Source organism: Phaethon aethereus (assembly GCF_964289735.1).
Source record: "Phaethon aethereus genome assembly, chromosome: 1".
NCBI classification, from domain to species: Eukaryota; Metazoa; Chordata; class Aves; order Phaethontiformes; family Phaethontidae; genus Phaethon; species Phaethon aethereus.
The window spans coordinates 121,641,782-121,665,560 of NC_138575.1; the positions used below are offsets into that span (position 1 = coordinate 121,641,782).

The following is a 23,779-nucleotide window of genomic DNA, read 5'->3' on the forward strand; positions in this document are numbered from 1 at the left end:
AAGTTTCCTGTTATTGTCGCTCTTTTCTGAGCCAGGGTTTGCTTTCACATCGTACGTGTTAACATAGTATGCTAGTCCCCGTTACAGAAGGCATCGTCCTTTTCTTGATCAAAGGAGATCTTCCCGCAAAAATTTAGAGGAAGAACAGTGAATTAGAGCGAGTATGATTAAAGTTTGGCTAGTTAGGGGCTTGCAGGGGATGCATAATTCACTGTATAGGATGATGAACTATGTGCCCTCTCTCCTCTTAGTTGTTTTCTAGGAAATGGAACATTTTTTGTAACCGTCACCAGAGACTACTCCTTTCCTTGCCAGGGCAAAGCAGTCCCCTCGCATCAATGCTGGGACTCTGCCCAGCGTTACGCTGCAGCTGTGGCCTTGAGCCTGGCAGACCAGGGCGGCGAGAAGTACTGAGCTGCCAGCAGTGCTCAGTGCACAGGGTCCGCTGTTAAATATAAACCAGGAAGACTAAGAAGGCAAGTTACCGCCCGCTGCAAGCATGCTGCACACAGCATGAAAATCCAGGTGCTCAGTCCCTAGCCGAGCGATCCTGCTACTCCAGGCATTTTGCATGGGTTTATGTTAGCGGCTGACCCTCTTGGCTGTGCCTCCTACCTACTTTTTTCCAAGGGTGGCTTTCCAGGATGCTGGCGATGGCGTATTTGTGGTACAAATCTGTTAAAATGGATTCCACGATGCCTTAATATTTCTCTCCGCTCCTTAGAAGTATTTCTGAGTGTATAATAAATGGTTTCCTGTTTGCTTTTCTTTCAACTCTGCTTGGCAGCCTATAGCAGCTCTTCTTTCAAAAAGAAAATAACTAAGTCAGAGTTACTCTTTTACTTTTTGGTGGGTTTTATTTTTGTCACTGTGATAAAGGTATTCCACGTGACTTGATAACATCGAAACCAGTGTATTTTAAATTCGCTTGCTGTTTGACCTCTTCCTAAAAGGTTATGTTGTATATTACCTTGTGTCTTACGATTATGTCATAAACATGTCACACTTCAGTTACATTGAGCCTGCTGCCTAAGCTGGTAACAAAAGTAGTTAGTGCAAACAGCTGCCACTGCTACTTCCCTTTTTTGTTCCCATAATTAATCCGTAGTTTTTAAGGAGTTCATTAAAAAAATGTACCTTTCAAAATGTTTATTCTTTGTTTAGTCTGTCTGAAGTTTGTTGAAATCTCTTAATCTGAGGGTTTTAGTGATAATGAAAAGAAATGTTTGCTTTGGTTTTTTTAGTGCAGATTTTGAGAGGACAAGAATGAAATTTCAAGGTTTTTTGTTGTTTGTTTTTGTCTGTGTTTTAGTGGTTTTCAGCAGTCGAGAGAGAAAGGTGTGGCATTTGGCATTTATACTCGAGCCAGTACCAAACATGACATGTAATGAGGCCTAATGTTCCCTGACTAATTCTTACATTAGATATATCAGCCATTACAAGTAGGCTGCTGTATTGGGTTTACACTAGAGTTGTTTCCATGATAGCAGAGACCTTGATTCAGGGCTTGGACATATATGTAGGCTACATCTGCATGCTTAGTGTCTGTCTGTACTGACCGTGAGAGTGCTTTTGCCTAAAGCATATAGGAGGTAAAGTGGATTAGCTGACACCTCTGAAAGGGGCCAGGCTTTACTTCTTTTTACAGTGGTTTGGCCATTTGCACCAGCTGTGGTGACACGTAGTAATTTACTGACTGGTGCAGATAAACTCACTGTGTGTCTAGACTGACCGTATCTTGCTCTTGCTCTCAGACTTCATTTGAATTCAAGCTATCAGCTAGAGAGAGCTGCTGACAGGCATGACGTGCAGGTTTGGGAAGACAGCTACCAAAAAGGAACAGCTTTGTCATTGTTATGAAATGGTTGAATCTACATTACATTAACTACAGTGTGTAACTTGTCCTTTTTTCTCCCTCCCTAGTATAATGCTGATAAAGCAATAGTAGACAGTGGGACCACGCTCCTCCGTCTGCCCCAGAAAGTCTTCAGTGCTGTTGTGCAAGCAATAGCTCGCACATCCCTGGTAAGCTAATGTCATTAAATCTGTTCAAAATGTTGAATTCCTATTAAACGATCACATGATCTTTGAAAGGAGTATCATCTTTGTTATCTACCTTGTAAGTCATAGAGTTTTAATCTGAGGGGAGCAGAATCTTTCCTGGTCTACTCCTCTTAATAAGACAGAAACGACTGGTAGGCTTTGATGGAAATGGAAAAGGGAAAGGAAGAGGTGAAAAGGGAAAGGGAGGAGGGAAAAGGGGGGTCCAAGTGCAAACAAGAAGTGCATGTATGGAAATGTGTCAGAAGGAGCACGGAGATGGAATATTTTGTTATAAGCATTTCAGAAACATGGACATAATCCCTGTTGCTCTGATTCAAAGTATTAAGAGTGCAAAAATCAGTCCTTTCATTCAAAACAGAGTGTTTATAAAGTAGAAGAACCTGCCACTGCAAGCCATTATTTTCCAAGTATAATGCTTATTGTTGTATGGAATGGATGCCATTCATTAGGATTATTCACGTCAATAAAGCTGCTTTTGACATTCATTATTGAATTGTTTATTTTAAAAGCATCTTTCTTTGGAATTAGAGTGGGCTTTAGAAGTCAGGCATGGGGATGGTGGATTTCTCTGCGTGTAGAGTAACTGAAGCATCATTTTCTGGTTAATAAAAACTATTCATAAATTTTGGTTAAATACAATGAACAGCACCAAGAAAGTTAAAGATGATCAGAGGGATGGAACACCTCTTCTATGAAGACAGGCTGAGAGAGTTGGGGTTGTTCAGCCTGGAGAAGAGAAGGGTCGGGAGAGACCTTATTGCAGCCTTTCAGTACTTCAAGGGGGCTTCTAAGAAAGATGGGGACAGACTTTTTAGCAGAGCGTGTAAAAGTAGGACAAGGGGTAATGGTTTTAAACTAGAAGAGGGGAGATTTAGACTAGATGGAAGAAATTTTTGACAACGAGGGTGATGAAACACGGGCACAGGTTGCCCAGAGAGGTGGTAGATGCCCCATCCCTGGCAACACTCAGGGTCAGGTTGGACGGGGCTCTGAGCAACCTGATCTAGTTGAAGATGTCCCTGCTTACTGCAGGGGGGTTGGACTAGATGGCCTTTAAAGGTCCCTTCCAACCCAAACTATTCTATGATCCTATGAAAGATGAAGAATAAATCCCAGATATTTCAATGTGAACAATTTAAATATTTTTGTCAGGGATTCACAATCAGACAGTGGTAGTCACTGCAAATCACAGGAAATACCGTAACTAGACTGTTGGCTAGCTGCCCAAAAGACACAGTATTTGCCTGTTTGCTGATAATTTAAGACTGAGATCCTTTTCCTACCTGATTAAGAGCAGAGATTTGGCATGAAGTGTTCTTCACTGCTTGCAGGTGTCCAGTATCTGAAATAAATGTGCCAGTTATGTATCTCATCTTCCCTGGTTGAAAAGTTCTACTCTTTGCAAAGCACTTAAGTATTGACTGGAACTACTTCTGTCGGCAGAGGTGAATTGAAAGAAGCCTACCCAAGAGCTCTTTCAATGGCACCTTGGCTTCTGTGAAGTGGGTCACAGCGCTCCATACTCCTTTGTGATGTTGGTCAGAAGGACATTTGAACTAGGGCGTTCCACATGACAAGTGAATAGTCAGTCAACTGATCGATAGCTAATAGTCAGTCAACTAATAGATGTTTTAGAGGGGAACCACTCACTCACTCTGCTTTATGCATTTTTAATAGGAAGAACAAAAAACATTAACTAACTCTTCTCTTTTCAGGGTTTGTTATTAATCTCAAGGACCTTGTTGCTGTACCCTTTTCCCTCTACACATACCAAAAGTTACTTTCACAGCTTTAAACAAAGGAGATAGTCTATTAAAGAAGAAAGTAGTTACAAGATGTAAGGATCAGATTCCAGCTATGTAGGAGCAATGTCAGGAAAATGGGTATTTTCAGCGATTGTACCATGGCATCACAACTGTACTCTTAGTGCTCTGTGCTTCTGGCAGGCTATGTATCCCTGAAACATAAAATCATCTGCTGTAGTCAGACATACTTCTTTGACCATAGGTGAACCAGGTTAACAAGTTCCTGCTCCGAGCAGCTTGTTATGGAGCTTCCCAGCAAGATGTTCTTGCCACCTCAGGTATACTGGTATAACAGCTTATGAAGCATTCCTTTATTCTGCTCCATAAAAAAACAAGGCTGTGAGCTTTATACTCTTTAGTGGTGCAAATTCTTTTACAAACCTTACGTATTTGGATCAAAGTCTTTTAGGGAGCAGCTATAGGTGCAGTTTTGATGTTGGCGATGCAGAAGGGTGGTGGTTTTGGCAGAGGGGCAGAGATGAGCCACAGAGGGGTGACAGCTACTACACCTCACTGAGCTGAAGTCACAACAGCATGTCTGTCTACTCACAGCATTAAAGTAATGCTGAGTTAATAAGTTGGAGAAAGGAAGGCTCAAATAAACCTAAAATCTTCATTTTAATAACCTTTTAGATATCATACAGCCAAATGCCCCCAGTGCATTTCTTCAGCATACAGAAGTAAGGCAAAGAAATGCAATGCAATAAGCAGTCTTTCCAGGAAATAAAAGTAGGCACTTAAAATAGAGCACTTTATAGACTTGGTCTGTCCAGTCTGGGTCCTATCTTGCAGTTTTTCTCATATCACAAGCTCTGCTTTCCAAGAGAAAATGGAAAGAGAGGAGAACTGTATTTTTCAGCAGGTCTGGCCTGGGACTTAACTGTGAGGGGCAGAGCATTCTGTCCGATGCCAAGAAATGTACTTAAGTGTGCATTGGGAGTTAAGGGGTAAAAGCAGTCTATTTGTGATGGTAAGTCTCCTTGTGTGTTTACATGCGTGTACGCTTGTTGGCCCAAGAGCACCTGGAAGTATTGGGTCTGTAATACTGTGCAGCCCTAACAAATATTTCACTGGCAGGTATGCGGGGGTGTGTGAATATTTGTCACCTGTAAAATGCCGTATAACTAATGCATAAGCTGATGTTTACAAGATAATGGATATCACAGATAAATACAAATGCGGGGAGGGGAGAGTCTGGATTCCATCTTCTTCACCCAAATGGGAGGCTTTGGCGTGCAGCATCAGAACAAGATACTGCCTTGGATGTTACTTCATGTGGGAGTAAGATCCAGCACAAAGTAATGCACTCAAATAAGGAAGGTTTTTCCTCTGATCCGGCAGAACAACAGCTTTGTGTGCTTCAGGGAGCATAAACATTAGACAAGTTGTTTGTCTTAGGCAAGCAAACTCTGTAGGGGTTTGATTTTTGCTTTGTTAGTGCCATGGATATATTAAGAAGTACTGTTAATCCACCTTATTTCAAAGCATGTCAAGTTGTGTTGGTAGTGAGTGGCAGGGCAGCGAACGAGACAGAGGGATGTGTTCCTTTCCATTGACTGTAGCAGACCTCGATTCACTTAGATGCCAGGAGATTTTGGCTTAGCCCCTGGCTTCAAAACTCTAAAGCTGAGTAAGAAGCTGTAGGTCTGTGGGGAAGGGAGGTGACGCTATTACATGGTCATGTGGTTTGCATTTTGCTTTGTGCTTTTAAGAATATGTCTGCTGCTTCAAAACGTTGGCATTTGGTCAGAGCTGTTCCGAGAAGAGGTAGATAGGTAGTAAAAGCCCATGGGTGCTTTGCCTCTTTGTGGTACCGATTGCTTAGGGAGGTCATACATGTTCATTGCAGAAGTGGAAGTAATGAGACACAAATGGGGAGGGAAGGGAGAGCTAAACTTGCTTTTGCATCTTGAAGTCATAATGGGTTATGACGCACCTCGATTTGTGTGTTGGGTTTTTGCTTTGATCCTTAAAGAAAAAGCTCTTTGTCAGACTTATGTTCAAGCTTAAATTTCTCCATAGGAATGGAATAAGTACCGAATAGTGGTAGTGATCATTTACAAAAGTCTATCAAAATATATGTAATCTGTATATATAATTTTTTTTTTTTTTTTAAATAGATACAAGAATTCTCTTCTGGTTTCTGGACTGGTTCACAGCTTGCCTGCTGGGATAAAACTGAAAGACCCTGGTCCTTATTTCCCAAACTCTCTATATACCTGAGGGATGAAAACTCCAGTAGGTCGTTTAGGATCTCTATCCTACCACAGGTCTCAACCTTCTTTGTTTATTCAGTTATGCATTTATTTTTACTAATATAATGCACATGCTCTTAAAAAATAGGAGCTATTTTTAGCAGTAATAGAGAAGTGGTTTATTGCATGCAAGGGAAATCTTTTTAAATTAACTTTTAAAAATCAGATTTTAAATAGGGAAAATAACAAACTTGTCAAACCTAAAATCAAAAAGAAAAACAACAATTTCCCTCGGAGTGCAGTCCATGTAGTTGGGTATGACTTTTTTTAAATTGTCAGGAAAAATAGGCAAGTTTTTGTTTTGTTTTCATGAGCTTTAGCCACATTAGATATCAATACAGAATGTCTCTGCTCATTTTTATCTCATCATTTTGGGAAGCAAATTGATTTGTTTTTCATGGCATTCTGAGCTGGCATTCTCCTGATTATGACAGTCTTGGCAATGAGCCTATGTGATCTCTTTACCAGTTTCTGTAACTTGGCTGGTTTATCTTTTATTAATGCTCCATCCCAGCTTTTAGAATATAATGTGCCACTTTTATCTTTCCTCTCTGGCTTCCCCTTCCAGTATAGGTTGCAATATGGGCTACTATCCTCTAATATTACTAATTCAGTCTTTTACCTTAGAGGATGGTCAGCAGCAAAGGGGAGAATGAACCTTTTAAGTACATTTTAACTTGAAATATAGTAAAGCCTTATGATATGCTTTTTCTGTATTGATCATGTAGCTTGGCAATCTTTCATCTTCCCTGAGGAGACAAGGGGTAAAATGTGACTTGAATTTATGAATCTAGAGCCTTGAAGCAGATGCTGTCTGAATGAATTGCATCCTGATAATTTTTTAAATTACAAAATTATTAGCTAATATGATAATATAATATCCCAAGTTCTTTCTCAGCTATCCTTCCCTTATGGAAAATACAATTAAAAGTGGCTCTCATGAATGTGAAGTTGACCTTCACATAGTGACAGACTGTGTTCAAATTTAAGCTTAGAATCTAAGAGCTTACCTCTTACCTGCATGTAAGCTTTGACCAGTTTTAAATCATGTACAGAAATCTGTTTGCCCCTATTCATTCTCTATTTCTAGTGGAGTTTGAGTGCTTGAATATAAAAATCAAAAGATCTGAACTTCTAAGTACTGTGAGGTGTTGCTTCTTACACTCTGGCTTTTTTTTTTTTTTAATAGCTTTATATTCAACCCATCCTTGGAATAGGAGAGAATTTACAGTGCTACCGATTCGGCATCTCTTCCTCCACAAATGCTCTAGTTATTGGTGCTACAGTCATGGAAGGCTTCTATGTAATATTTGACAGAGCCCAGCGGAGAGTGGGCTTTGCAGTGAGTCCGTGTGCAGGTAAGACAAATATTGTTCAGGACTTGGTGAGTGAGGAAACACCTGCTGTTCTCAGAGAAACACCTTTGCCACTTACCTGATGGGGAAAAGCATGGTTACTCATGAAATGTGAAGGGTATATTTTTGATCAATCCCAAGCTGTTCAGATTTCATGAGGAAGGAAAAAAAAAAGCCCTATTGCATGCAACAGTCTTTGGGCATGAAATAAATCAGCCTCAGCTCTGGGTATCTTAGCTGCGTTCTTCCCTCTGGGAGAAGATCTTCTTTCTGAGACATCTGCCTATGTGCATGGTTTTCCCAACAGTTACATGAGACTTGTCCCTTGTTTTAATGCAGCTTCATTTTTGTGTAGTTCCTGTTCTAATTTGTGGATAAATGGATTCTTCAACTAACTTTTGCAACGTGCAGTGAAGTACCTTACTCACGCTTTTTTTTTTTTAATCTCCCCATTGTTAATGGGTTCAAAATTGTCATCTTTGAGCTTGCTACGAAAGAAAATATGGATATTGAAGTGAGTTGCTTAATGAAGACCTCTATGAGGTACCATGCAGTGATGAAAGACAAATTTTTGAATGTATCTGGAAGGAGAATGTAACTAGATAAATACTGCAGACCAGGTTTTCCTGCCTTTCATTCTTCCTTGTGCTTCCTGACTGGATTTTACCAAGCGTGGAGCTGTCTCCTGTCCCTGTCCCACGCTGCAGCCATTAATGGAGAGGGGAGGGGACATTTTGACAGAACATATTGACCGACATGTGGTCAGCAGCGGACACAAGCCAGCTGGTGCTTATCAGAACTGCTTTGACAGCGGGTCTTAGTTGAGAAAAAGAGTCAGGGAACCATAATAACACCTTAATGTTAATATTGCTACATAGAAGCATAGAGTTTGGACACTTCATGTAGTTCTGCCAGCCTTGTCTAGAAGGGAACTGAGCTTGCTGAATAGAAACGAAATCTGAATTTACATGAGCTTGGACACATGATGATACGCAGCTGGTACTAGAAGGCGTTTTCTCCTTGGTTTTTTGTCCATGTTTCATGCATACGTCTAACCTAGCATCATGGGAACTTAGCTTCTTGAGAAATCAGATGATACAAGCCACTGACTGAGACAAGATATACTGATTTGTCAGACTCTACTCACACGGGGCAAATGACATTTTGCTGGATGTGCCCGTTATTCTGAATTCACTTCTTCACAGCTTGTGGTTTCCATATTTAACACTCTTTTCATCAGAAAACCACAACTGTGAGTGCTTAGCAGTCAGTGCAGTGTGAGGGATTAAGCTGCCTAACTGGCTTCCTGTGGAGGCCAGCCATGTCCTCCATAGCAACTATATTAATGTAATTTGTTTGGAGCTTTTTAGTCTGTTCGTGGGCATAAATTAAATTGAATTACTGGTGGCATAAACCTTCAGAAACAGAGAAATATAAAAGACCATTTGGTGTGACTTTACAATGACCTATGCTTTCTTGTTTACAATACAGTGTTAACACTAAATCTAATCCCATGGTTTTATAAGATGTTAAACGGGTATGTGCTGAATACAAAAATGAGGGGAACAGGACTAAAAACCTTAACTTCATTGAACTCCCAAGTTTCTGTTGAGACTTGGCTAGAAATGAGAACTGGCTTATCCCACAATACTCCTTGCACCATTTTCATTCTCCAGGATGTACCAAGAGTGAGAAGAGTTAGATGTCTGCAGGAAGCTATTCCATTGTAGCAGGACAAGAAATTTGCTTTTTCCTCAATATGTGAAACCCTTTAAGACTTTTCTGCCTATTACTAATTTCAAATTTTTTCAAGTTGCCTGTTGATAATTTCAGGCAGTAGGGATAACCTACTGTTTACAGGATGACTAGGAAAGGTTTTGGATCAAGTCCTTTTGGCAAATTTCCCCTCTTTTGATTTCCTCTCAGTTTCTCTGGGGGTGGAAGAGAGTGAAGGAAAACTTTCATTTTTGGAGGGAAGAAAGCAGAGGCTGTGCTGCTATCAAGCATTCTCAAAATCTAATTTAAAATGTCACTATGGCCACTATGGCAACAGCTTTTTATTGCGTTTTTTAATAGGAGTAATTATTGTACTCAAGCCAAATAATGAGTAATTAGGGACTGTTTATTTTCAAAGCTATCTCCACCATGGAAAATTGTGCAGCACTTCCCCCCCCACCTTCTTCAAAATACTAAATTTCTAAGTAGTAGTAATACTTATGCCTTGCATTTCACATTAGTGTTAAATGTGTTTTAGTTTGGTTTTGCCGCAGGACTTCATGGAGACAGGTGAAACAGTGTGAGGGGGTGAGATGTCCAGAAGAAACAATGGCATGGTAGACAAGGTTCAGTTCTGGCACTCTGAACAAAACAGATTCTCCCACGGACCTTGTAGATAGTCTTTTACAAGTCTGTCCACTACTGTGCAGCTACTTTATCGTATCTGTGTAACAGCAGTGTCTTGGCAAAGATAGGCTGACAATATAGGGCAGTTTATTACCATCTGATGAGTTGAGAGAGTGTGTGTTTGATATTCAGCAGTGTTAGGGTGCTTGGGGGTGCAGCCTCAGGTTTCACCCAGTCCACTCTAACAGTGTATTGCTGCTAAAGGAGTCTTCCCACACTTGCAAGCTGGAGAAGGACTTGGTTCAGTTGAGTGATACTACAGAAGAGTCCTCATTTGGGCATTTTGTTTGTTATGACAGGTTGGTTTTCCATCAGATCAACGGTTGCCTGACCCTCCTTACAGCATACCAGTCACTAGCACCAATACCAGAGAGGCAGCGAGGGACAGGAGCGAGGGCGAGCAGGGCTGTCTCTTTCAGCAGCAGCCACCCACAATTAAGTTGACTTAAGTCTAATGAGACTTAAACCTTAAAATAATAGGAGGTGTTAGGAGGCCAGGGACTGAATACCCATGAAAATATCTCCCAATAAATTCCAGGCAAAGCAAACCACCTATTCTGCATTTGTTTCTCCACAAAGAACCTTAAAGGCCATCTTCCTGCCTTTCCAAAACCCAGGCTCCCCTCTTCCTTCCAAAGGGTATTTTATGCTAATCTCTTTAAACGTGCTTTCAGGAGTCGTGTCTAAGATACGTGTAAATAAGAGATAGTATTTTCAGTAGGCAGAATCACTTACAATTTGGCAAGAGTGTGTCTACGTGTAAAAAGAACAAGAAATTAAGCAGGAAGGTTAAAACTGAGGCCTTTATAAGAAACATACAAATGTGTCTTGAAGTATCTGACTAGAGAGGTGAACTACAACTGTTGGGAAGATTGTTAAAATGCACAGACAGTACTAACTGCAGGCTCCTAGTTGCCCCAAGCAAGCTGTAAGTATCCATCCTTCCCTGGCCGGGGACCTGCAGATACGAAACGCTCTGAATATTTTGTTGCCCTAGGCAACTCACTTGCTCTGCCTTTACAATACGTGTAGCCCTGTCCACAACTCAGGGGAACTTTTCTGCGCTTGCCACGGTTACTGTGACAACCATGGGCAGCATAACCCTTTTTAGCAAATACTGGTTTAACAAGTAGGGGTTTGTGATGGTAATGAAACAAGTCACACAGTCTGTGATGTTACCGAGATGGATGGCTGTTCGAAAACAGAGCTGCCAAGGCACCTCTTCACGCTTCTTGCCTTAGCTTTGTCATCTCCATTTTTCAAGCTGCTTGGTTAGCTTCTCCCTCCCTTCCCAACAGCACTGCTCTTTCATCTCCCAGCTCCTTGCTCCTGACGTTGACCTTCCTCTCCACCGTTCCCCTTTTCTGTACAGCTGTCACCCAGCACTCCTGCCTCACCTCCTCTCCCTTCTGAATTTTCACCTCCACTCACAAGAGCATCTGTGCTGCTTTCCACCCTGCACCTTGTGTTTAGGATACAGTCCTTTAAGGTGTCTATGAAGCTAATGATCCTGCATGCTGCTCCCTAAGACCCTGGAAGATAGCAAACACAGAAGATGTAAGAATCATCTGAGGTACTCTTCCAGTTGTTGCGTATGCCAGAAACAAACAAAAACTGTCCAGGCCCTGACCTACTCCAGCATAGGTGTTGTAGGATTTTTTAAGCTTTGTTAAATTCACATTTCTGAAAGGTTAGTCCAGAGAGAAAAGGTGATCCCGTAGCTTGGGCTTTAATCTGGGCTGTGGGAGACCTGATTTAAATGTCTGCTCTCTAGCTGACAGCCAGTGTAGATGTGGGAGTATCATGGTCTCCTTATGCTTCAGATTCCCATTTTATAAACACAGAATACTACTATTTTTATTCCAGTGAGAAATACAATAAAACGTGAGTATGCTGAGATGTATGATGGTGGAGGAAAGGGATACATAGGTATTTAGGTTAGATCTTTTGTTATTTGCTTTTAAATGGTGTCTAGAGACTGAAATGTTTTTCTTTTTGTAATTTCTCAGAAGTTGATGGCTCTCCAGTATCGGAGATTGAAGGCCCTTTCACAACAGCAGATGTTGCAAGCAACTGTGTTTCTAGCGTTTCTTTCCATGAACCAGTGTTGTGGATTGCCTCCTATGCACTCATGAGCCTGTGTGGAATTATCCTCCTTGTACTGATCATCCTGCTGCTTATTCCACCACGGTGTCAGCATCGCTACACCGACAATGACGTGGTCAATGACGAATCCTCCTTAGTGCGTCACCGATGGAAATGAGAAACTTGATCGTGAAACCTGGAACTTAAACAGAATGAAGAACAAAGTACTTTGCCAAGGGGAAGAAGCCAATGCCTCAGTCCTTTCTACCTTCATTACAAATTGCTGTTGAAATCCCGCCAAATATCCTGCATTATAACTTTTTAAGCTTTATTTTCTAACACTGATTCTGAACCAAAGCACTGTTAACCACCTCTTAAGTGCTACGGTACTGGATTTGCTACTGCAGTACAATGAGCCTTTATGCTCTCAACCTTCTTTAAAAAAACAAAAAGACAAAAAACCAAAAAAACCCACACCATCATGTTCTTCCTCTGTCTGAACAAAATTGTCCATCCCTCTTTCACGAAAAAGGAGCTGTCAGTATTTTCTAGGTAATCAAGCCCTGACTGTAGAAAAAGAGAAAAAAACGTTAGTACTCTTTCTTATTAATTGCATTAAATGAATACTACTTTCTGTTTACATCAATTCATTCTGAAATTTTGTGTGCTCATGGTGCAGGGGAGGGAGAAAGGTCAGACTTAAGCAGCAGAGAAAAGCAAGTGAGGTTGAGAAGAAATGTTGGTTTATGGGTTTTTCCCCTCAAGATCACTGCTGCCACTTGAGAGGGTTGCCCTTCCTGAGTGTCATTACAGAATAGTTTGAAGAGGTGAAAACTGGGAAACAAACTTGTTCAGCCTTAGTGTAAAACAAGACTACCTCTCTTAATTTATAACGATGCTACCACTGGTAAGCATGTGGCTTAGAACTGGTCTTGAAGCACAAGACACTCCATACAACCAAATGCAACTCCTTGGCTTCTAAGTAGTGGATTTTATAAAAATTAATACTTCATGACTTTCCACTTTGGTGGACAAAAAAAGCCTTTCCATTTTCCCCCTAATATGGGGTTTTGTGGGGTTTGTTGGGTTTTTTGAGTTGAGGATCACTGACATTTAGAAAAGGCTGGTCTGCATGTGTATGGACAGATGATAAAGCGAAGGTCCATGTTCTGCCATCTCTTTTGGTATTCCTAGTGAGCATGTAACAAAAAGTAAACAACAAAATGAGGGAGACGACCCTTTTTTTTGGTTGAGCTCAGCAACCTAGAAGTTCAAGGGAAAAGTATCTGTCTCCTTGGACAGACTGTGAAGTGAAAGTCTTAATGCTGGCTTGTTTTTCAACTTGAACAGCTGTTGGAGGTGTTTAGTGTAGCTTCATCGGTGTGTCAATCAAATGCAAAGTGTGTGTACTGACCAGCTGAAAACAAACGTGGTAAGACTTAAAACAGTAGTGGGAGAGATCAGGGAAGAATATATTTGACCTCCATTGTGCAAGCATAGATCTTAATACTGAGGTCAGAACATGGTATTACTTTTGCATATCTAGTCAGCGAGCGTTGCAGGACCTCCATTGCTTTTCTATAACACTGGCATAGTGGGTTGAAATATAAACAGTGCAAGGTTGAGGTGTCTGGTGATAATTATTAGTTGTCTGGGTTTTTTTATTTAAAAAAAAAGGAAAAAAAAATCCTTTGCATTTCGATAGCAACACAGTTTGCATATTTGCGTGGGAAACAAGGAGAAAAAAACCAGGAAGCTTAGTTCTGAATCTCTCAATCCCTTGCCTAGAAAATGTTCTGCCTATAATCCTTTCATATAGCTTTCTGATTCACACTGCCTCTGCATCCAACTCTGCATGGAATAAGCAAAGATTTCTTTTTTTTAGGAATGGTGCTTTTACAGAGGTGCACATAATGTGTGTGAAAATAAAGCACTGGGTTTTTTTGAAACTAACTTGTGTATTTCACATATATGGAAGTGCCTGTGGTTTTCTTTCTTTTTTAATTCTTGCACTTTCAGATTGTTTGGCTGAATAGAGTGAAATAATTGGTGTTGTGATCCAACGTCTGAAGATTATTTCTCTTGGAATTAAGAGTTGGAAATAGGAGGAAATTTTGAGTTTGCATCCTTCTTCCTCTGCCCCTTAGTTTTTAAGGGGAGAAAAATGGTGAATTATAAGGAATGTAAGAAACTATAGAGCTTAGACGTTTCTCCCTATTCTGTTTTCCATACATGTCTCTCTCAGTGTCTTATAGTTAGAATTTTTACTACATGGTATAACAAGTAGTTCCCTCGAGTTTTTCTTAAAGCAATACACTTTGCTCTGAAAAGAAAGAGAGGGATATTTCCAGTTCTGTGATTCGGTTCCGTATCATCCTCCTGGGTTTGGTTTGACACATAAAAAATCATTTCAAAGTTGTATTCCTTCTTCTACAGTGTAGTAATGCAAGTAATGCTTCTGTCACCTGTTTCAAACAGAAACACAGTGTGAATGTTTGGATTGATACAGTGGTAAACAATGAACCCTTTTTCAATTCAGAAAGTCATAACACTTGTATGCTCTTAAAATGTTTCTTAGTGGCTTCCCTCTCCCCAGCCCCTCCTACCTCCTTACCACAAAGAGTTTTAGGAAGGAACTTATTGCGAAAGGTTCCTAATATGCTTTCTAATGACAAGTGAGATTTCTTCTGGGTTGCTTAACAAAGTCTTTAGTGCGCTAGATTTCATATAAAAGCCTTTCAGTTTTACCCTTTCACTTTGAATGTCATTGGTCAAGACATTTTAATAGAAACACTTGAATTATATGAGCAATAATCAAGTAGCACAAATGAAACAATAATATATTCTTGAGTTTTCATGGCATCCCTTGCCGCTAAAATTTGGCTTATATTAAAAATGCTGTTAGCGACATCTGCTAGCAGCACAAACTTCATCTCAGCTTGTAAATTGATACTTACGCTGGCAGATATTCAGGTGAGTATTGCTTTGTTGCTCTGGCAACAAGAGCAATAGAAACCCTTGAGGGTTCATTTTTAGCCTACAGCACATTAAGAAAAATAATGCTCTTGAGCATTTTTCTATGAACGATGAAATACAGTGATAGACGACAGTGTTACCAAGTGTGTCACCAAGTGTGTCTTACTAGTGATCTCTTTCCCTGATACTTTTTTTTAAAGGAGAGTGCTGTGAAGTCTTTTATACTCCTGTTAACTAACGTCAGAGATAGGAGTAAATCCTACCTCGGAGAAAAAAAAGGGGTGGGGTGGCAAAAAAAACAGAGCTTTGAGTAAAGTGGTGCTACAAAATATTCTCTATTTATTATGGAAAACAAGATGCTCTACATTACAGCACTCCAAATCATTCCTTGCATACTATTACATATCAATATTTCTTGTGGAACGAGAGTTCTCCTCTTGTGAATGTAGTATCATATGCCATGAAAATGTCAGAAAGCTGTGTTTCATTGGATGCAGCATTTTAGATAATTGATGCTATCAGGTCAGTCACTAGGGATTTCAAGATGTGTGATTTGAGTTCAAGTAGTTAAACCTGGGTTCAGGCATGGGAATAGGTTAGTTCTATCCCACTGCCTTCACAAGTTTTAGAAATATTATCATGGGCTTTTGGGCTCAATTTAAATGCTGAAGAAAATAGATGAAGAATTTTAATAAGCCTTTTTTTCAGGTTATGTAAAAGAAGTTAGGTAGAGGGGATTATTCTGTTTTTAATGTGAAAGCTTGTATTTAGGATTTGTATGTTGGACCAATCTAAAAGCAATATATCGAGGCAATGTACCATTCCATTTCTCAGCTTTGATGCTGTGCAGGTTAACTAGCAGTAATCAGAGAGCTCTTGGTTTTCCTATCTTTTGTTAACATACCAATCGCTTCACAGTTAACTGTCAGCTAAAGTCAATCTATGGGTATTCTACCCAGTTACTTGCTGTGTATCGGTTGGCTGTGTTTCACTGAACGATGAGTCATTTGTATACTAACATTTTTCTTTTAAATATGAAAAGGCTTATGAGAGTTGCTTATTGTAGCACTTTTTTCAGAGAGAGAGAGTGGTTCTTAAGTTTTCTGACAATCCAGAATGATTGTGCTGCTGAAAGCGTCTTTGACTTCTGTAGAGGTTTCCAACAACTAGGTTGGTTGGTTGTCATATCCTGATCTCAGACATGAGCCTCATATATACAAGTAGTAATATGAGCTGCATAATGAAGGGGGCTGGTACAATGTCCTATGGAGGTGAAAGTAAAGGAAATTATGAAAAGAGAAGTAAGCAAGCTACCCTTCACTTCATTAAAAATTGTAAGAGCATAATGGATTGATCCTTTTAAGAAAGGTCTGTACAATTTACCAAGACATTAGTTCCTGTCAAACTTGACTATCTGATAAATTGTTCATTTCTGAACTGCTGAATTTCTTGCTGCTGTTCAGAGAAGTGAAGACAGATTGGTAATGGGATACGAGCAATCTTCTGAGCCAGTCAGATTTTCTGGCTTCTGGGGCCTAATTAAACATTAGGCCAAGCTTGTGAGTAATCCAGAGTCCTGGTGATGGCTCCTCAGGAACATTATCTGAAATATAATTGTTGGCTTCAACTGAACCCCTGGGTGAGATGGATCCATACCACAAAAGCCACTGCTACAACTTGCGCTAACTGACAAAGGGGCTACGGTGAGCTGAAGCTGGCTGGTGGTGTGAAATGTGGGGATGCTAAATAATTGAGTCTTCTACCAGAATTCCAGATCAAGGCTGAGGCACCTTGGGAGAGCAGAATGGGAGAGCGACTGCAGTTGCTGACAAACTGCTCTAAGTGTAACGTCAGTCAGTCACCTGGCTTCTTTGGTAAGGGTTCACTTGTCTGAATGTTTTGAAAGCCAGTGTACTCTAAGGTGCTGATTGCTGCTGCTGGGAATTATCCACTCACGGGTGAATAAGGGGCATGATCATCTTCAAGTAGAATCATTGGCCAGTTACTGAATATTCCCCTCTCCATATAACAAAGTGCATAGTGATACGTCTCACGCTTAGCAATAGTCTTTTTGTAAGCAACAAAACAGGTTATTTTAAAACTTGTTGACATTGGTGACTGTACAGTAGTAATATAAAAAGTTTTGTGTTTGCCCTTTTTTTTTTTTTTTCCTTTTCACTGTGTGTAGGCTTTGGCTGGATCTTTGTGGTCGGGTAGGTTTTGAAATACTGGGAATTATAGATTAGACCACAAAAGCACATGCAGAATTTCTTTTAAGCTAGCCAAAATGTATAACAGAGAAGGTAATTTTCAGCATTTGAAAGGAAGTAGCCCTCAGTAAGTATCCTTTCCTTTTTTTTCTTTAGTCCAGCTGCTGTCCTACTAATTCACTGGCTGTAAATCTTATGATTTTTCTGATTGTCTTCTGCCCGCTTCATTCCTCCCACCAAGAAAAAAGTTCCTAAAAACTGAAGACTTCTATATCCAAAATTCAGCCTTTTAACAAAAGATATGTTTTTCTTGGTGACAATTCACAGACCTGTTTTAAAGTAGCGTGTAAGGCTTTACAAAGTAACTTTAGGTTGAAAATACTTGCATTAGTATTAGGAGGAGAATTAGAGCCAAAACATCATCAATCTTGGTGGTCCCTGAATTTGCCTGTGTGCAAAGAACTCCTTTGTGCATTTGACTACATTTCCTAGACCTCTTTCACTTCCCACTTGGAAGTATTTAACCACTTGTTCTTCCTCACTGGTCCTGTACATTTTCCTGTTTCTCTGCCCTTATGAAATACAGGGGTGGAGGAGAGGACCACAAGGAGCTGTAAGAGTTAGCGCCATTCCTTAGCAGATGACACAGAATCACACAGAATCATTAAGGTTGGAAAAGACCTTTAAGATCATCAAGTCCAACCATCAACCCAACACCACCATGCCCACTAAACCATGTCCTGAAGTGCCATGTCCACACATTTTTTGAATACTTAAATGATATAAATGATAATGTTATAATGAAAGTGATATAAAAAATAATGATGGCCCCTTCCTTGAAGGCCTTGCCGTTTTTTGTCCTACCACCAGCTGTAGTGGACCTTTACTGTCTGTTGGCTTTTTTTGCTGCCTGAGACACTTCTGCTTTTTCCAGTTGAGCAACTCAGCCTGCTCTGATTTTACAGTGATGTGCGCTTAGGCAAAATACTTGAATAAATGACATTGTTTGTAACCATCCTCTATCACATCCCTCTATGAAGAGGGAAATTTTCAGAGCCATGTCAAACCTGAAAAGGGTATGTTCATTCCTGTGTTGTTAGAGAGGAATTATATAGTTGAATGTTTAAATGGCCATATTTGCAACATAGCTGTCTGTTGGAAAATTATGGGGGAAAAAATGGACTCAAGAAAGTCATGTTGAAGGGGTACTGAAAAGACAACTGACAGTTTCTTGATAGCACCAAGGCATGGATTACTGCAATATGTCCTGGAAAAAATTGCTTTGCTAGCCAATACTCTGTGTGTGCATAAACTATACAAGGTTGAGTGTTTAAGTAAGATTTATCTGAAACAGGCAGTTCACGTTTTTATTGAAAATTTCCTATGGAGTTGCAAAAAACCTTTAAGACTTCAACACTACATCAACTGTTATTTGATAGTTCTTTAGGAAGCGTGGAAGGGATTTCACCTTTAAGGAAATTATTCCATCTCGTAGAGGCATTTGTTCACATGTTTTGTTTTTCTAATAGATGAGATATAACATCGACTGAAAGGAAAACGGAATCAAAACTTTGAAAAAAGGGGTACAGTCTTTTTAATTCAGTCTTCAGGTGATGTTAGGATATCTATCTCACTGTCAAGCCTCATTAACTGAATTTTCAAAAAGTTGATATTTTGTACTTTCAGGTCTTGCCATTTTCAGATAAACTCTATGTAAAAATCAAATTTTCTGCTGCTTGAAATAAATATTAATTCTTTCCACCTATTCAGTGTCTGTTTAAATCCTGTTAAGATGAACTTCCAAGCCAATGAATTATATCCATCCAAATTCTTCCTAATACTTTGAGACTTGCAATTCCAACTTCTGGCTTTAGCTCTGAAAAGAAAGCAGAACTGCTCTAGATCTCATCTGAACCTTGAGGGAAAGGGAGGAGGCAGGCAAATTTAGCTCCCAGGTGATTTTTCTTGCTTACACACAAATAACAGACATTCTTGTTTCAACCTTTCATCAGTTCATTTCAGTATTGGACAGAAATCGGGCACAGAAAACATTAACTTGAGAAGATGAAGCTTCTGGTCATCTGGAATGGATTCAAGTAATATTTTGGACTGTTGCTGTCTATTGCCCTAAACTATAAAACAAGAAGGCATACAGACTGAATGTCCCTGTCCCTAAGACAGCCAGCCACCCTCAGAGTGTTTCAAGAGCCCGGAGGAGGGTGGTTACTGTGCTCTCTGTTTTGTACCCCGGGAGGTGGCGCACATGGTTTGTTTTTTGAATAGGAGAGTTTTGAGCCTTTTCACAGCAAATTCTGTTGTCTTGTTTGAATTCTGTTAATTCTGTTAAAAGTACTTTCAATTTTCCTCTTATTTTAAATATCCTACCTGAAAAGGTCCTTAACTTGAGCTCTCCTGATCATTTGGTAATATCCCTCTTCCCTCCCCCTAAAAGCCTCTTAATAAAAAGCCCATTACTTTTAAGCCCTGAGCTTTTATCTTTAAAGGTAAGTATGGTGTATGAATGTTGATAAACAGATTTGCACCAACTGTTTAATACAGTGGTTTTATTTCACAGTTTGGAAAGCTGGCTGGTTTTGCTTCTTACTGTCCTGATATTCAGTGAAGCCTTATTATTACACAGCTCTACTCACAGGGGTACTGTACAAGTTTTCAAATTTTTCTTGTGCTTAAACTTCTATGCTTCTGAAATTGCCATCATCTTCAGAGCACCCTCTGTGCTTCAGGCTTATTAAATCCAAAACTGTAAAACTGTTCATTCACACTTTTCTTGCCCATCTTTCCCCATTAAAGCTGGCCCATCTAGACAAAACACCTTTTAAGTTTGTGTATGAAACACAAAAGTAAGAATTTATTGCAAGAATATGGCTTTTTTTGGTAACCATAGTGCTGTACAGACAAATACGTGAAGGTTTACGATTCAAGTGCTCAATGTAATTTTTCAGAACAACATATAATTCTGATGGCCACTTAAACTGTGAACATTAACCATTCTTCCCATTCTGCACCAAAACAAACTCTTCTTAAAAATAAATGGCTTGGATTTTTTTTTTCCTTCTAGGGCCTTACAAGTAACAATCTGCTTATACCTTGACTCACGAAATATAGGTTATTGTAAAGGCTACAAGAATCAATGCTGCCAGTGTATACATAAATATGGCACATTGGATTTTTATAGTTGTTAGCTAGATAAAACTACTTTTGATGAATAAACAAGGTATTGTGTTATTCAACTCATTTATTTCCATGCACCCAGCATTGTTCTATGCATGATTACTTTGGTTGAGCGGGTTTTTTTGTCAGCTTAACATTACCTTTGGCTTTCCATATTCTTACAGTGTGAGATTATTTTATTGTTGTACATCCTGGACATTCTCCAGGCTGGTGTTTTATACTGTCTTTTAACTGCTAATGTATTTTTACAGAGTTTTCTAGTTTGGTCATATATTCCCTTTCACTGCCTAACTTGTACCACCTTTTTCCCCACACCGTCCTGCAATATCGACCCACTGTGACTGCCCAGGTCTGTTGCTGTCCTGGCCCACAGGTAAGGTGATACCTTTTTTCTCTTTTCCCCTTCCGTAGCAGACAGGCCTGAAAGAAATCCAGCTCTCTTGCTGTGTGTGCAGATTGGGCTTCAAAAGTGGATTTACTGTGGTTTTTTGCTCTTTTAGAACTCCCGCATCACCTTTGGGTGACCTGAGCCTGTCATGGCGGCGTCAGCCTGGGTCCCTGTTGAGAAACCTGGTGTTGGCAGAATGGATCAGGGAAGAGCTCCAGGACATGCCGTGGGATGTAATCAAGCTTACAGGTGCTTTGAGATTGTTGATAGCAGGGACCTTGCTGGTCCACCTCCCTCTGGTAACTCCGTACTTGATTGAGTGGGCTTGCAGAATTGTTTACATCCAGATTTGGCCGCAGACCATGTGGGATTGAGATCTATGCTAATAGGGACCTGTAGGCCTAATGACTGTGCTGACAGCAACACTTCAAGAAAACAGAAAACAGACATCCTGAAGGATTGTGCAAAGTCATGTCAAAGTATCCAGCATTTAACAGAGGGATTTTCCTTTCCCTCTCATTTTGCCCTTCTCCCTACCCTTCTCTTCCTCTTCCAAAAAGTCTGGGCCACTACATATTAAAGATGAGTAGATTTGGACCCAAAATGTATTAAGCTAGTGCTGCTAATACTGAGGAAACTTTGCCAGTCAGCGTCTTCTATCTGGATTAAGTGCAATTGAATATATTTTCCTTATGTATCTCTGGCTTAACAAAGCATAAGAAAAACACACAAATATGCCCCACCTTTGGGTTGTTTAACAGGCAGGCAATGTCGTGGGAGCTAGACTCACTAGCTTTACAGGTTTTCTAGCTTATCAGCTGAAAGTAATCATTGCTTACTTTTTGTCTTTTGTTATATGATCCATTTTTGCATATCTGGGAGGAAGGTGTTAAGATTTTAATATATCCACAGAAGTGTCTAAAAGCTGTCATCTTGTTCTAAATATTTGCTCCTGTTTCATAAAGATGTTCAAGGTATACCAGAAAAAAAAAAAAAGTCATTGTATTAAAATATACATCTAAATCCCTATTTCTCCGTATTACTCTTCATGCTACTACAATTCAGGATGCTGAGGTTCTACCTGAGTTATGGGCACAGGCACAGGGTGAAACATAGCTGAGTTACGGTAGCTTAAAGAACAGCTCTTCCACATTGCCACCCCTGTTGTCCATGTGTATGTTCCTATCTGTCCCAAGTCCTAGGTAAAATTAGTTAACTTAAACATCAGTTGCATGTTTTATGTAGGTGGTCTAGTTTTTCTAGTAGCCCTTGAAGTCCTTGTGACCTCTACAAGCAAAGATTTGGTACAATATTCTTACTCTGCCTCCATTTTAAATCATTAAATTATTTTGACTCATCCTAGCAGGATTAAAAATACATTGTTCACCATTTGTGGATGAATAGAAAATATGTAAATTAAATAGCTACGAGGACTGGAATGACACTTATGCTAATTTGTTAGCCAAGTGGTGTGGATGCAGAAAATACCTCTGGGGGTACAGCGGCTCAAAGGGCAAGCAGGAACTTGCTCTGTTGTAATTTTACAGTGTTAGCAAATACCCATGAACTTTCTCTAAGGCCTGTGGCTTTTGTGATGATAAGACAGGGCTAACACATAAGCTCTGTGTACGTACATTCACCTATTCCATTTAGTGTCTGCAAGAGTTGTTTGTTCCCTGAGTAGATTTCCTGTGCTGCTTATCGCTAAAAGGTCTTACAGCCTCATAAGCATCGAGAGTGAAGGTTAATGTTTTGAAAGTTTTTCTCTTAAGCTTTCTAATTACAGAATGAATGGTTACAGAATAAGAACAGAAATGATACTTCAGAAGTGTTCTGCATCCCAGATCTTTGATTAATTGCTAAAGAAAGAACAGTATTGCCTTTCTTTTGCAGACACAAAACTGAGATACCTGAAGTAAAACATTTTAAAGTTTCCTAGTCCTTCGGCATTTAAAGCCACCAGATCACTGGGCTTTGGCAGGCAAGCAAACCAATTACTCTGTTGCCTGGTTTTGTAGCAAATGCCTGGGTGTAGTTCAACATAGCTTAGTCAGTAATGAAAATGAAGTAACCTGCCACATTTTTCTTGTGGGTAAAAGCAGGTAAATTATCTTGAGTCCTAGTTAATTTTCCTTGCTCTAATAAAAGTATAGAAGTTTTTATTTGGCTACCATGAACTGTAGCATTTTGGGTTTAAAGACACATTATTTTTACTTTAAAGGCTAGAAAAGGCATTCTTCAATAGTTTCAATCATCTGTTAGCAGAGGTATCATTTTCTGATGTGCCATCTTGCAGGATAACAGTTCCTGCAGAAATAACTGCATATCTGGAGAAGTACACAGAACAGTGTTATCCTTAACCCTCTCTTGCCCACTCATAAGTCCTTTTCCTTTTTGTCCTATACTTTTTATTTCTTAAGTTCATTTATCCCATGCTACCGCTTTAATTATTCGCATGCCTAGATTTTACTGGATGTTGCTTTTCATTTGCAAGCTCCAGTACATTTGAAAATAACCAGCGGCAATTACTCCCTCAGGTTTTACCTGCAATTTATAGGATACTATCATATCCCACTAGCAGACGAGGACAAGAAATGCCTCTCCTCCAGGGACTGGAAACATTTATAGCTTTTGCGGGTGTCCTGGGAGGAAGGCAAAAACCCCAGTCTTGCTGTGGTCCTATATGTGCCTTCCTGCAGGCTTTTATTCATCTGTTTGCTGAACTAAATGTAATTTCTATGCATTAGAAGCAGAGGAACAAAGAAGATTAAGGGAAACTAAATCACAGCGTTTTAAGAGAAAACACTAATTCACAGCGTAGTTTGAGCAATTTTCAAAATGACATCACTAGCTTCCTTGTTCAAGGTTTGCCCAAATTGGAGGTCTTCAGCTCGGTTTCCTGAACGTGTTTGAGTGACTACTTCAATCCTTAGAAGCCGTCCGTGATGTGAGCTGTAATTTCCCTGGTTCAGGGTCAGGGCTGACTGGTGCTGGTGGGGCTCAGCGCCCACGCAGGCCTGCAAACACCCATCAACCAGAGCACACT

The 23,779-nt window shown here is 39.9% G+C and overlaps 1 protein-coding gene across 1 annotated transcript in view; it reads left to right on the forward strand.

Moving 5' to 3' along the window:
- Positions 1–12,690, forward strand: part of BACE2 (beta-secretase 2) — a 48,631-nt gene extending 35,941 nt beyond the window's left edge. The window contains exons 6-9 of the mRNA XM_082009839.1: positions 1,924–2,025; positions 5,990–6,139; positions 7,314–7,482; positions 11,892–12,690. Coding sequence (XP_081865965.1) covers positions 1,924–2,025; positions 5,990–6,139; positions 7,314–7,482; positions 11,892–12,145 — 675 coding nt within the window. The 3' untranslated portion in view covers positions 12,146–12,690. The remainder of the gene's footprint in view (positions 1–1,923; positions 2,026–5,989; positions 6,140–7,313; positions 7,483–11,891) is intronic.
- Positions 12,691–23,779: the final 11,089 nt, after the last annotated feature.